This window comes from Oncorhynchus mykiss, chromosome 16, assembly GCF_013265735.2.
Source record: "Oncorhynchus mykiss isolate Arlee chromosome 16, USDA_OmykA_1.1, whole genome shotgun sequence".
Classification (NCBI taxonomy): domain Eukaryota; kingdom Metazoa; phylum Chordata; class Actinopteri; order Salmoniformes; family Salmonidae; genus Oncorhynchus; species Oncorhynchus mykiss.
Genome location: NC_048580.1, coordinates 73,114,169 through 73,129,879, shown reverse-complemented (window position 1 = coordinate 73,129,879; position 15,711 = coordinate 73,114,169). Strand labels below are relative to the sequence as shown.

The 15,711-nt window shown below is 38.5% G+C and overlaps 1 protein-coding gene across 3 annotated transcripts in view; it reads left to right on the top strand.

Moving 5' to 3' along the window:
- LOC110491162 (solute carrier family 25 member 33) overlaps positions 1-14,457 on the top strand; it is a 28,866-nt gene extending 14,409 nt beyond the window's left edge. For 2 of the 3 annotated variants that reach the window (XM_036947752.1, XM_036947753.1), the window contains exons 6-7: positions 8,907-9,187; positions 9,797-10,995. In XM_036947752.1, the coding sequence (XP_036803647.1) occupies positions 8,907-9,187; positions 9,797-9,999 (484 nt within the window). In that variant the 3' untranslated portion in view covers positions 10,000-10,995. Of the gene's footprint in view, positions 1-8,906; positions 9,188-9,796; positions 10,996-11,019; positions 11,350-11,769 lie in introns of those variants that run through there. The other variant, XR_005036623.1, reaches the window with a different exon arrangement.
- The last annotated feature ends 1,254 nt before the right edge of the window (positions 14,458-15,711 follow it).

The following is a 15,711-nucleotide window of genomic DNA, read 5'->3' as shown; positions in this document are numbered from 1 at the left end:
ATGTACTTTACATTCCTGTTATATATGTACTTTACATTCCTGTTATATATGTAGTACATTCCTGTTATATATGTACTTTACATTCCTGTTATATATGTACTTTACATTCCTGTTATATATGTAGTACATTCCTGTTATATACGTAGTACATTCCTGTTATATATGCACTTTACATTCCTGTTATATATGTACTTTACATTCCTGTTATATATGTACTTTACATTCCTGTTATATATGTACTTTACATTCCTGTTATATATGTACTTTACATTCCTGTTATATACGTAGTACATTCCTGTTATATATGCACTTTACATTCCTGTTATATATGTAGTACATTCCTGTTACATGTGTACTTTACATTCCTGTTATATATGTACTTTACATTCCTGTTATATATGTACTTTACATTCCTGTTATATATGTAGTACATTCCTGTTATATATGTAGTACATTCCTGTTATATATGTACTTTACATTCCTGTTATAGATGTAGTACATTCCTGTTATATATGTACTTTACATTCCTGTTATATATGTAGTACATTCCTGTTATATATGTAGTACATTCCTGTTATATATGTACTTTACATTCCTGTTACATATGTAGTACATTCCTGTTATATATGCACTTTACATTCCTGTTATATATGTACTTTACATTCCTGTTATATATGTACTTTACATTCCTGTTATATATGTACTTTACATTCCTGTTATATATGTACTTTACATTCCTGTTATATATGTACTTTACATTCCTGTTATATACGTAGTACATTCCTGTTATATATGCACTTTACATTCCTGTTATATATGTACTTTACATTCCTGTTATATATGTACTACATTCCTGTTACATGTGTACTTTACATTCCTGTTATATATGTACTTTACATTCCTGTTATATATGTACTTTACATTCCTGTTATATATGTAGTACATTCCTGTTATATACGTAGTACATTCCTGTTATATATGCACTTTACATTCCTGTTATATATGTACTTTACATTCCTGTTATATATGTACTTTACATTCCTGTTATATATGTACTTTACATTCCTGTTATATATGTACTTTACATTCCTGTTATATACGTAGTACATTCCTGTTATATATGCACTTTACATTCCTGTTATATATGTACTTTACATTCCTGTTATATATGTACTTTACATTCCTGTTATATATGTAGTACATTCCTGTTATATATGTACTTTACATTCCTGTTATATATGTACTACATTCCTGTTACATGTGTACTTTACATTCCTGTTATATATGTACTTTACATTCCTGTTATATATGTACTTTACATTCCTGTTATATATGTAGTACATTCCTGTTATATATGTAGTACATTCCTGTTATATATGTACTTTACATTCCTGTTATAGATGTAGTACATTCCTGTTATATATGTACTTTACATTCCTGTTATATATGTAGTACATTCCTGTTATATATGTAGTACATTCCTGTTATATATGTACTTTACATTCCTGTTACATATGTAGTACATTCCTGTTATATATGCACTTTACATTCCTGTTATATATGTACTTTACATTCCTGTTATATATGTACTTTACATTCCTGTTATATATGTACTTTACATTCCTGTTATATATGTACTTTACATTCCTGTTATATATGTACTTTACATTCCTGTTATATACGTAGTACATTCCTGTTATATATGCACTTTACATTCCTGTTATATATGTACTGTACATTCCTGTTATATATGTACTTTACATTCCTGTTATATATGTAGTACATTCCTGTTATATATGTACTTTACATTCCTGTTATATATGTACTACATTCCTGTTACATGTGTACTTTACATTCCTGTTATATATGTACTTTACATTCCTGTTATATATGTACTTTACATTCCTGTTATATATGTAGTACATTCCTGTTATATATGTAGTACATTCCTGTTATATATGTACTTTACATTCCTGTTATAGATGTAGTACATTCCTGTTATATATGTACTTTACATTCCTGTTATATACGTAGTACATTCCTGTTATATATGCACTTTACATTCCTGTTATATATGTACTTTACATTCCTGTTATATATGTACTTTACATTCCTGTTATATATGTAGTACATTTCTGTTATATATGTACTACATTCCTGTTACATGTGTACTTTACATTCCTGTTATATATGTACTTTACATTCCTGTTATATATGTAGTACATTCCTGTTATATATGTAGTACATTCCTGTTATATATGTACTTTACATTCCTGTTATAGATGTAGTACATTCCTGTTATATATGTACTTTACATTCCTGTTATATATGTAGTACATTCCTGTTATATATGTAGTACATTCCTGTTATATATGTACTTTACATTCCTGTTACATATGTAGTACATTCCTGTTATATATGTACTTTACATTCCTGTTATATATGTACTTTACATTCCTGTTATATATGTACTTTACATTCCTGTTATATATGTACTTTACATTCCTGTTATATATGTAGTACATTCCTGTTATATATGTAGTACATTCCTGTTATATATGTACTTTACATTCCTGTTATAGATGTAGTACATTCCTGTTATATATGTACTTTACATTCCTGTTATATATGTAGTACATTCCTGTTATATATGTACTTTACATTCCTGTTACATATGTAGTACATTCCTGTTATATATGTACTTTACATTCCTGTTATATATGTACTTTACATTCCTGTTATATATGTAGTACATTCCAGTTATATATGTAGTACATTCCTGTCATATATGTACTTTACATTCCTGTCATATATGTACTTTACATTCCTGTTATATATGTAGTACATCCTGTTATATATGTACTTTACATTCCTGTTATATATGTAGTACATTCCTGTTATATATGTAGTACATTCCTGTTATATATGTAGTACATTCCTGTTATATATGTAGTACATTCCTGTCATATATGTACTTTACATTCCTGTCATATATGTACTTTACATTCCTGTTATATATGTAGTACATCCTGTTATATATGTACTTTACATTCCTGTTATATATGTAGTACATTCCAGTTATACATGTAGTACATTCCTGTCATATATGTACTTTACATTCCTGTCATATATGTACTTTACATTCCTGTTATATATGTAGTACATCCTGTTATATATGTACTTTACATTCCTGTTATATATGTAGTACATTCCTGTTATATATGTACTTTACATTCCTGTTATATATGTAGTACATCCTGTCATATATGTACTTTACATTCCTGTTATATATGTAGTACATTCCTGTTATATATGTACTTTACATTCCTGTTATATATGTACTTTACATTCCTGTTATATGTACTTTACATTCCTGTTATATATGTACTTTACATTCCTGTTATATATGTACTTTACATTCCTGTTATATATGTACTTTACATTCCTGTTATAAATGTACTTTACATTCCTGTTATAAATGTACTTTACATTCCTGTTATAAATGTACTTTACATTCCTGTTATAAATGTACTTTACATTCCTGTTATATATGTACTTTACATTCCTGTTATATATGTAGTACATTCCTGTTACATATGTACTTTACATTCCTGTTATATATGTAGTACATTCCTGTTACATATGTACTTTACATTCCTGTTATATATGTAGTACATTCCTGTTATATATGTAGTACATCCTGTTATATATGTACTTTACATTCCTGTTATATATGTAGTACATTCCTGTTATATATGTAGTACATTCCTGTCATATATGTACTTTACATTCCTGTTATATATGTAGTACATTCCTGTTATATATGTACTTTACATTCCTGTTATATATGTAGTACATTCCTGTTATATATGTACTTTACATTCCTGTTATATATGTAGTACATTCCTGTTATATATGTAGTACATTCCTGTTATATATGTAGTACATTCCTGTTATATATGTAGTACATCCTGTTATATATGTACTTTACATTCCTGTTATATATGTAGTACATTCCTGTTATATATGTAGTACATCCTGTTATATGTACTTTACATTCCTGTTATATATGTAGTACATTCCTGTTATATATGTACTTTACATTCCTGTTATATATGTACTTTACATTCCTGTTATATATGTAGTACATTCCTGTTATATATGTAATACATTCCTGTTATATATGTAGTACATTCCTGTTATATATGTAGTACATTCCTGTTATATATGTAGTACATTCCTGTTATATATGTAGTACATTCCTGTTATATATGTAGTACATCCTGTTATATATGTAGTACATTCCTGTTATATATGTAGTACATTCCTGTTATATATGTAGTACATCCTGTTATATATGTAGTACATTCCTGTTATATATGTAGTACATCCTGTTATATATGTAGTACATTCCTGTTATATATGTACTTTACATTCCTGTTATATATGTAGTACATCCTGTTATATATGTAGTACATTCCTGTTATATATGTAGTACATTCCTGTTATATATGTAGTGCATACATCCTAACTGTTCATCTCTTGTTTTGTTTTTTAAAATCTTTTGATTACATCTTTAAATGCAGACGGACACCTTCAAGAGTTTGTTCTCTACTAATGGTACAGACCATGTCAGGGTTACTGTAACTAGTCTAGTCACCGGTCACCACCACGTGTAATGTGTCCTTTGACGAGCCCCCACATCTTAGCTGCAGTGCAGCATGGTTTAACATGTGACCAGGCAGGTCCATAAATACCCGAGCTGCTGACGCATTAGGCTGTGTGGGAGGAGGAGGCTATATTAAGCGGCTGCTTGCGTACCAAATTGCACCCCCCCCCCCCCCCCTCCCCCTATTCCCTAATATATGGCACTACTTTTGACCAGAGCCCTATTCAAAAGTAGTGCACTATGTAGGGAATATGGGGGTGCCATTTTTTTGGAGCAGAGAGGACTGTGTTGAAGTCAGTTACAAGGATAAGCAGGTTAACTGGTGACCTAAAATCCTGTTTACCCTTTGGACTTGTCCATATAGATCGTCCCTCAAACTAGTGTCACGTAGCTCGTCCCTCACACTAGTGTCACGTAGATCGTCCCTCAAACTAGTGTCATGTAGCTCGTCCCTCAAACTAGTGTCATGTAGCTCGTCCCTCAAACTAGTGTCATGTAGCTCGTCCCTCAAACTAGTGTCATGTGGCTCGTCCCTCAAACTAGTGTTATAGCTAGTCCCTCAAACTAGTGTTATGTAGCTCGTCCCTCAAACTAGTGTCACGTAGCTCGTCCCTCAAACTAGTGTCATATAGCTCGTCCCTCAAACTAGTGTCATATAGCTCGTCCCTCACACTAGTGTCACGTAGATCGTCCCTCAAACTAGTGTCATGTAGCTCGTCCCTCAAACTAGTGTCATATAGCTCGTCCCTCAAACTAGTGTCATGTGGCTCGTCCCTCAAACTAGTGTTATAGCTAGTCCCTCAAACTAGTGTTATGTAGCTCGTCCCTCAAACTAGTGTCACGTAGCTCGTCCCTCAAACTAGTGTCATATAGCTCGTCCCTCAAACTAGTGTCATGTAGCTCATCCCTCAAACTAGTGTTATAGCTAGTCCCTCAAACTAGTGTTATGTAGCTCGTCCCTCAAACTAGTGTCATGTAGCTCGTCCCTCAATTTAGTGTCATGTAGCTCGTCCCTCAAACTAGTGTCTTGTAGCTCGTCCCTCAAACTAGTGTCATGTAGCTCGTCCCTCAAACTAGCGTCATGTAGCTCGTCCCTCAAACTAGTGTCATGTAGCTCGTCCCTCAAACTAGTGTCATGTAGCTCGTCCCTCAAACTAGTGTCATGTAGCTCGTCCCTCAAACTAGTGTCATGTAGCTCGTCCCTCAAACTAGTGTCATGTAGCTCGTCCCTCAAACTAGTGTCATGTAGCTCGTCCCTCAAACTAGTGTCATGTAGCTCGTCCCTCAAACTAGTGTCATGTAGCTCGTCCCTCAAACTAGTGTCATGTAGCTCGTCCCTCAAACTAGTGTCATGTAGCTCGTCCCTCAAACTAGTGTTATGTAGCTCGTCCCTCAAACTAGTGTCATATAGCTTGTCCCTCAAACTAGTGTTAACTGCTAGGAAAAATTCATCAAATATTCTTCTAAGATATATTCTGAAATGTATTAAGATGCTAAAAAATATATATACTGAAATGTATATTTGAGAAAGGAAATGGAATATAGGATGTATTGTTTGAGAGAGAATGCCCCCCTCATCTTGCACTGTGACCTATTCAAATCAAATGTTATTGGTCACAGACACGTGTATAGCAGATGTTATTGGTCACAGACACTTGTATAGCAGATGTTATTGGTCACAGACACGTGTATAGCCGATGTTATTGGTCACAGACACGTGTATAGCAGATGTTATTGGTTACATTCACGTGTATAGCAGATGTTATTGGTCACAGACACGTGTATAGCAGATGTTATTGGTCACAGACACGTGTATAGCCGATGTTATTGGTCACAGACACGTGTATAGCAGATGTTATTGGTTACATTCACGTGTATAGCAGATGTTATTGGTCACAGACACGTGTATAGCCGATGTTATTGGTCACAGACATGTGTATAGCAGATGTTATTGGTTACATTCACGTGTATAGCAGATGTTATTGGTCACAGACACGTGTATAGCCGATGTTATTGGTCACAGACACGTGTATAGCAGATGTTATTGGTTACATTCACGTGTATAGCAGATGTTATTGGTCACAGACACGTGTATAGCCGATGTTATTGGTCACAGACACGTGTATAGCAGATGTTATTGGTTACATTCACGTGTATAGCAGATGTTATTGGTCACAGACACGTGTATAGCAGATGTTATTGGTCACAGACACGTGTATAGCCGATGTTATTGGTCACAGACACGTGTATAGCAGATGTTATTGGTTACATTCACGTGTATAGCAGATGTTATTGGTCACAGACACGTGTATAGCAGATGTTATTGGTCACAGACACGTGTATAGCCGATGTTATTGGTCACAGACACGTGTATAGCCGATGTTATTGGTCACAGACACGTGTATAGCAGATGTTATTGGTCACAGACACGTGTAGAGCAGATGTTATTGGTCACAGACCCGTGTATAGCAGATGTTATTGGTCACAGACACGTGTATAGCAGATGTTATTGGTCACAGACACGTGTATAGCCGATGTTATTGGTCACAAACACGTGTATAGCAGATGTTATTGGTCACAGACACGTGTATAGCAGATGTTATTGGTCACAGACACGTGTATAGCCGATGTTATTGGTCACAGACACGTGTATAGCAGATGTTATTGGTCACAGACACGTGTATAGCCGATGTTATTGCGGGTGTAGCGAAATGCTTGTACCTCAGACTCCATATTTGACTGGAGTCTGAGGTATGCTGACTTCTCCACACGACAACTTATGTGTTTTGGGGAGGTGAAGTGTTGACTAGCTCCTGACACCTCTACTCCTGGTGCTTTAGAGGACACCTCTACTCCTGGTGTTTTAGGGGACACCTCTACAACTGGTGTTTTAGGGGACACCTCTACACCTGGTGCTTTAGGGGACACCTCTACTCCTGGTGTTTTAGGGGACACCTCTACACCTGGTGCTTTAGGGGACACCTCTACTCCTGGTGCTTTAGAGGACACCTCTACTCCTGGTGTTTTAGGGGACAACTCTACACCTGGTGTTTTAGGGGACACCTCTACAACTGGTGTTTTAGGGGACACCTCTACACCTGGTGCTTTAGGGGACACCTCTACACCTGGTGCTTTAGGGGACACCTCTACTCCTGGTGCTTTAGAGGACACCTCTACTCCTGGTGTTTTAGGGGACACCTCTACAACTGGTGTTTTAGGGGACACCTCTACACCTGGTGCTTTAGGGGACACCTCTACTCCTGGTGCTTTAGAGGACACCTCTACTCCTGGTGTTTTAGGGGACACCTCTACAACTGGTGTTTTAGGGGACACCTCTACACCTGGTGCTTTAGGGGACACCTCTACACCTGGTGCTTTAGGGGACACCTCTACTCCTGGTGCTTTAGGGGACACCTCTACACCTGGTGCTTTAGGGGACACCTCTACACCTGGTGCTTTAGGGGACACCTCTACACCTGGTGCTTTAGGGGACACCTCTACACCTGGTGCTTTAGGGGACACCTCTACTCCTGGTGCTTTAGGGGACACCTCTACTCCTGGTGCTTTAGGGGACAACTCTACACCTGGTGCTTTAGGGGACAACTCTACACCTGGTGCTTTAGGGGACACCTCTACACCTGGTGCTTTAGGGGACACCTCTACACCTGGTGCTTTAGGGGACACCTCTACACCTGGTGCTTTAGGGGACACCTCTACTCCTGGTGCTTTAGGGGACACCTCTACACCTGGTGCTTTAGGGGACACCTCTACACCTGGTGCTTTAGGGGACACCTCTACACCTGGTGCTTTAGGGGACACCTCTACACCTGGTGTTTTAGGGGACACCTCTACTCCTGGTGCTTTAGGGGACACCTCTACACCTGGTGTTTTAGGGGACACCTCACCTCAATGACAGCCTACCCAGCCCAAACCCGTACGACGCTGGTCCCATTGTGTGCCGCCCTACGGGGCTCCCAATCACAGTCGGTTATGATACAGCCTGGATTCGAACCGGGGTCTGTAGTGACGCCTCTAGCACTGAGATGCAGTGCCTTAGACCGCTGTGCCACACAGGAGCCCCGCATTGAGGCGCACCATAGCAACCTGGCGCAAAACAAGTATTTCCTGTTGGTTCAAATAGAACCACTCCGTTTTTCTTCTGTTTTCCACTAATTTTAAGTTCCTACTTGAAAAATGTTTATTTCGGTCTAATCTAACCTTCGATAATTTCCTCCAGGGCGCGAGGGGAGAAGAAGACGAACGCGCTGCAGTGTGCCCGTAACGTTTACAAGACAGAGGGCATGAGAGGTTTCTACCGGGGCCTGACGGCGTCCTACGCTGGCATCTCCGAGACCATGATCTGTTTCCTCATCTACGAGACGCTGAAGAAACGCCTGAACGAAGCGCGCTTCACGTCGCCGAACAGCGAGACGGAAAAAGGGGCGTCGGACTTCCTAGGCCTGATGATGGCGGCTGCCTTCGCTAAGGGCTGTGCTTCCTGCATAGCCTACCCGCACGGTAAGCATGGAGATTAATGGGTAGTGAATAAGATGTTAGGATATTAACTTGTCAAACCACAGCTCAACGGACAAAATGCACATTGACGTCGGAGGCCAAAGCCGTAGCTGTTTAAATGACAACGGCCCAGTCAACGGCCATCTAGCCTACTGTGGAATAAGCAAACACACATCGTGACTCAAAATTCTATCATGTTCGCCTAATGCCAAAACACAGTGTGTAGTAGAGAATCATTAAAATCAGTACAAATCTAAACCCCTGTGAAATCTCTTTTCAATAACCCAAACATCCATTTTAAAGCTGTTTTGAAGCCTGTGTACAAAACCAAATCTAAACTTTTAAAAAAATAAAAAAGGGGGAAGCATCGAAATGGCATTCATAGAATGGCTCTACAGCTTATTAGACTGGCTTTCAATGAGAACGACAGCTCTATAACTCGCATTTCTATGTGTTATTGGTTGGGTCGCCCAGAAAGCTACAGACTTGACCTTTTGAGTGAACAGTCTTTTTTTTAGATTAAACTCCCAACGTTCCTTCCATCTTTGGGTCAAATACTCTGTAAACTTCATTCAAAATCACCTTCTAACGCGTCTTGTCTCCCTTCATCAGAGGTGATTCGGACAAGGCTGCGAGAAGAGGGCAGCAAATATCTGTACTTCTTCCAGACAGCCCGGTTGGTGGCAGTGGAGGAGGGCTACGCTGCGTTTTACAGAGGACTCATTCCACAGCTCATCAGACAGATCCCCAACACAGCCATCGTCCTCTCCACCTACGAACTCATTGTCCACCTGATGGGAGACTCCTCGCAATGATCAATGACGACGTGTTCTGGTCGGGCCCATCAGATGGAAGGGCAACATTATGTAGCTGTGTACCCCAAGGCACGTTGGCTAAGAAAGAGACTATCGTGCAATTGCAGAAGAAAGAAAACTTGTTTTTTTTTGTGAACTGTTGGTTTCTCTTGAAGGAATTTGAAAGCAGGTTTTACTGTTATCCAAAGGACCTGAAACTGATTTTTAAGGCTTGCATCCCAAATGGAAAACTATCCCCTATCCCTATTTAGGGCACTACTTTTGACCAGAGCCTTATCGGCTCTAGTCAAAAGTAGTGCACTCTGTAAGGAATAGGGTGCCATAGGGCTCTGGTCTAAAGTAGTGCACTATATAGGGAATAAGGGAGCATTTGGGACTCTGGAAAAATAATGTTTTATTTTAATGGAAGCATGTTATGTTTATTAAGGTGTTCAGAATAATTTTACGCTCTCAAGAATTGTGGTACTTATGACAGGACAACTCTAGCCCGAGTCCCAGATCGGTTTGTGCTGTTATTACCAACTCCACTGCTGTCATTTTGAGTTGTAAGTTGGCAAGACGACACAAACAGATCCGGGAATCGGGCTAGGACTACTCCATGTCCCGAGAAGAACTTTAGTTTCCGTTTTGAATCATACGAGGTAAAGCGGTCACCTGAATAGGTGGGCCACTAGTTAAGTTCAACTAAATTATTTTCTTGTATTTGTATTGTTAAATGCTGTTTCTCTGACGGTTATCCATGTTGAATGTCCAACGTTCCACCACTTTCTTTGGCTACAGGCTATTTCATTACAGGTTATTTCATTACAGGTTGTTTCATTACAGGTTATTTCATTACAGGTTATTTCATTACAGGCTATTTCATTACAGGCTATTTCATTACAGGTTATTTCATTACAGGTTATTTCATTACAGGCTGTTTCATTACAGGTTATTTCATTACAGGCTATTTCATTACAGGCTATTTCATTACAGGTTATTTCATTACAGGTTATTTCATTACAGGCTGTTTCATTACAGGCTATTTCATTACAGGTTATTTCATTACAGGCTATTTCATTACAGGCTATTTCATTACAGGCTATTTCATTACAGGTTATTTCATTACAGGTTGTTTCATTACAGGTTATTTCATTACAGGTTATTTCATTACAGGCTATTTCATTACAGGCTATTTCATTACAGGTTATTTCATTACAGGTTATTTCATTACAGGCTGTTTCATTACAGGCTATTTCATTACAGGTTATTTCATTACAGGTTATTTCATTACAGGTTATTTCATTACAGGTTATTTCATTACAGGCTATTTCATTACAGGCTATTTCATTACAGGTTATTTCATTACAGGTTATTTCATTACAGGCTGTTTCATTACAGGCTATTTCATTACAGGTTATTTCATTACAGGCTATTTCATTACAGGCTATTTCATTACAGGCTATTTCATTACAGGCTATTTCATTACAGGTTATTTCATTACAGGTTATTTCATTACAGGCTATTTCATTACAGGCTATTTCATTACAGGTTATTTCATTACAGGTTGTTTCATTACAGGTTGTTTCATTACAGGTTATTTCATTACAGGTTATTTCATTACAGGTTGTTTCATTACAGGTTATTTCATTACAGGTTATTTCATTACAGGCTATTTCATTACAGGCTATTTCATTACAGGTTATTTCATTACAGGCTATTTCATTACAGGTTATTTCATTACAGGCTATTTCATTACAGGCTATTTCATTACAGGTTATTTCATTACAGGTTATTTTATTTCACACTAATGATGAGAAAGAAGGTGGAGGCATAGCTAGAGTTGTTATTTGCCAGGCAAAAGCACACACACACACTCATGATAGTTTATTTATTCACTACCACACGGTGAAGTTTTGATTAGAATTATCGCTGAGTAATGCATCATATTTTACATGACGAATACAGATGAATCTGTAATATTGTGTTTGTTAAAGAACATGGTCATCTTTTACAATATAACGACAACGTGAATGCTTATTTGACCAGTGGCTCAATAAAATTGCATCAATAAGTGGTTTGGTTCATTTGTTTTTGAATGGTGTCATACTACAGTAACCTGGTTGGAAAATACAGACTTGTGGTGTTATGGATTTCACTTGGTGGTCTACAGTAAAAGATGGACTGGATTGTTTTTGTGTTATGGATTTCACTTGGTGGTCTACAGTAAAAGATGGACTGGATTGTTTTGGTGTTATGGATTTCACTTGGTGGTCTACAGTAAAAGATGGACTGGATTGTTTTTGAATGGTGTCATACTACAGTAACCTGGTTGGAAAATATAGACTTGTGGTGTTATGGATTTCACTTGGTGGTCTACAGTAAAAGATGGACTGGATTATTTTGGTGTTATGGATTTCACTTGGTGGTCTACAGTAAAAGATGGACTGGATTGTTTTGGTGTTATGGATTTCACTTGGTGGTCTACAGTAAAAAGATGGACTGGATTGTTTTGGTGTTATGGATTTCCCTTGGTGGTCTACAGTAAAAGATGGACTGGATTGTTTTGGTGTTATGGATTTCACTTGGTGGTCTACAGTAAAAGATGGACTGGATTTTTTTGGTGTTATGGATTTCACTTGGTGGTCTACAGTAAAAAGATGGACTGGATTGTTTTGGTGTTATGGATTTCCCTTGGTGGTCTACAGTAAAAGATGGACTGGATTGTTTTGGTGTTATGGATTTCACTTGGTGGTCTACAGTAAAAGATGGACTGGATTGTTTTGGTGTTATGGATTTCACTTGGTGGTCTACAGTAAAAAGATGGACTGGATTGTTTTGGTGTTATGGATTTCACTTGGTGGTCTACAGTAAAAAGATGGACTGGATTGTTTTGGTGTTATGGATTTCACTTGGTGGTCTACAGTAAAAAGATGGACTGGATTGTTTTGGTGTTATGGATTTCCCTTGGTGGTCTACAGTAAAAGATGGACTGGATTGTTTTGGTGTTATGGATTTCACTTGGTGGTCTACAGTAAAAGATGGACTGGATTGTTTTGGTGTTATGGATTTCCCTTGGTGGTCTACAGTAAAAGATGGACTGGATTGTTTTGGTGTTATGGATTTCCCTTGGTGGTCTACAGTAAAAGATGGACTGGATTGTTTTGGTGTTATGGATTTCCCTTGGTGGTCTACAGTAAAAGATGGACTGGATTTTTTTGGTGTTATGGATTTCACTTGGTGGTCTACAGTAAAAGATGGACTGGATTATTTTGGTGTTATGGATTTCCCTTGGTGGTCTACAGTAAAAGATGGACTGGATTGTTTTGGTGTTATGGATTTCCCTTGGTGGTCTACAGTAAAAGATGGACTGGATTGTTTTGGTGTTATGGATTTCACTTGGTGGTCTACAGTAAAAAGATGCTGAATGTCAACTGGATTTTCTCACTTCACAACTCCATACCAAACTACACTTTACATAGTGGTTCAATCAAAAGTGAAAACCCTATGCAAAGACTGAGAAGGATATATATATATATTACGCCCAACTCTTATCAAATGTAGTCTGATTTACTACAACATCCTCATAACAAGTTGCATCAACTTTGTTTGGAATGGACCGTGGACACTAGAATACCGTGAACACTAGAATACCGTGAACACTAGAATACCGTGGACACTAGAATACCGTGAACACTAGAATACCCTGGACACTAGAATACCCTGGACACTAGAATACCGTGGACACTAGAATACCCTGGACACTAGAATACCGTGAACACTAGAATACCGTGAACACTAGAATACCGTGAACACTAGAATACCCTGGACACTAGAATACCGTGAACACTAGAATACCGTGAACACTAGAATACCGTGAACACTAGAATACCGTGAACACTAGAATACCGTGGACACTAGAATACCCTGGACACTAGAATACCGTGGACACTAGAATACCGTGAACACTAGAATACCGTGGACACTAGAATACCCTGGACACTAGAATACCCTGGACACTAGAATACCGTGAACACTAGAATACCGTGGACACTAGAATACCGTGAACACTAGAATACCGTGAACACTAGAATACCGTGAACACTAGAATACCGTGAACACTAGAATACCCTGGACACTAGAATACCGTGAACACTAGAATACCGTGGACACTAGAATACCCTGGACACTAGAATACCGTGGACACTAGAATACCGTGAACACTAGAATACCGTGAACACTAGAATACCGTGGACACTAGAATACCCTGGACACTAGAATACCCTGGACACTAGAATACCGTGGACACTAGAATACCGTGGACACTGGAATACCGTGAACACTAGAATACCGTGAACACTAGAATACCGTGAACACTAGAATACCGTGAACACTAGAATACCGTGGACACTAGAATACCGTCGACACTAGAATACCGTGAACACTAGAATACCGTGAACACTAGAATACCGTGAACACTAGAATACCGTGGACACTAGAATACCGTCGACACTAGAATACCGTGAACACTAGAATACCCTGGACACTAGAATACCGTGAACACTAGAATACCCTGGACACTAGAATACCGTGGACACTAGAATACCCTGGACACTAGAATACCGTGGACACTAGAATACCGTGAACACTAGAATACCGTGGACACTAGAATACCCTGGACACTAGAATACCCTGGACACTAGAATACCGTGGACACTAGAATACCGTGAACACTAGAATACCGTGGACACTAGAATACCGTCGACACTAGAATACCGTGAACACTAGAATACCCTGGACACTAGAATACCGTGAACACTAGAATACCGTGAACACTAGAATACCCTGGACACTAGAATACCGTGGACACTAGAATACCGTCGACACTAGAATACCGTGAACACTAGAATACCCTGGACACTAGAATACTGTGAACACTAGAATACCGTGGACACTAGAATACCCTGGACACTAGAATACCCTGGACACTAGAATACCCTGGACACTAGAATACTGTGAACACTAGAATACCGTGAACACTAGAATACCCTGGACACTAGAATACCGTGGACACTAGAATACCCTGGACACTAGAATACCGTGGACACTAGAATACCGTGGACACTAGAATACCGTGGACACTAGAATACCCTGGACACTAGAATACCGTGAACACTAGAATACCGTGGACACTAGAATACCCTGGACACTAGAATACCGTGGACACTAGAATACCGTGGACACTAGAATACCGTGGACACTAGAATACCCTGGACACTAGAATACCGTGAACACTAGAATACCGTGGACACTAGAATACCCTGGACACTAGAATACTGTGAACACTAGAATACCGTGAACACTAGAATACCCTGGACACTAGAATACCGTGGACACTAGAATACCCTGGACACTAGAATACCGTGAACACTAGAATACCGTGGACACTAGAATACCCTGGACACTAGAATACCGTGGACACTAGAATACCGTCGACACTAGAATACCGTGAACACTAGAATACCCTGGACACTAGAATACTGTGAACACTAGAATACCGTGGACACTAGAATACCCTGGACACTAGAATACCCTGGACACTAGAATACCCTGGACACTAGAATACTGTGAACACTAGAATACCGTGAACACTAGAATACCCTGGACACTAGAATACCGTGGACACTAGAATACCGTCGACACTAGAATACCGTCGACACTAGAATACCGTGA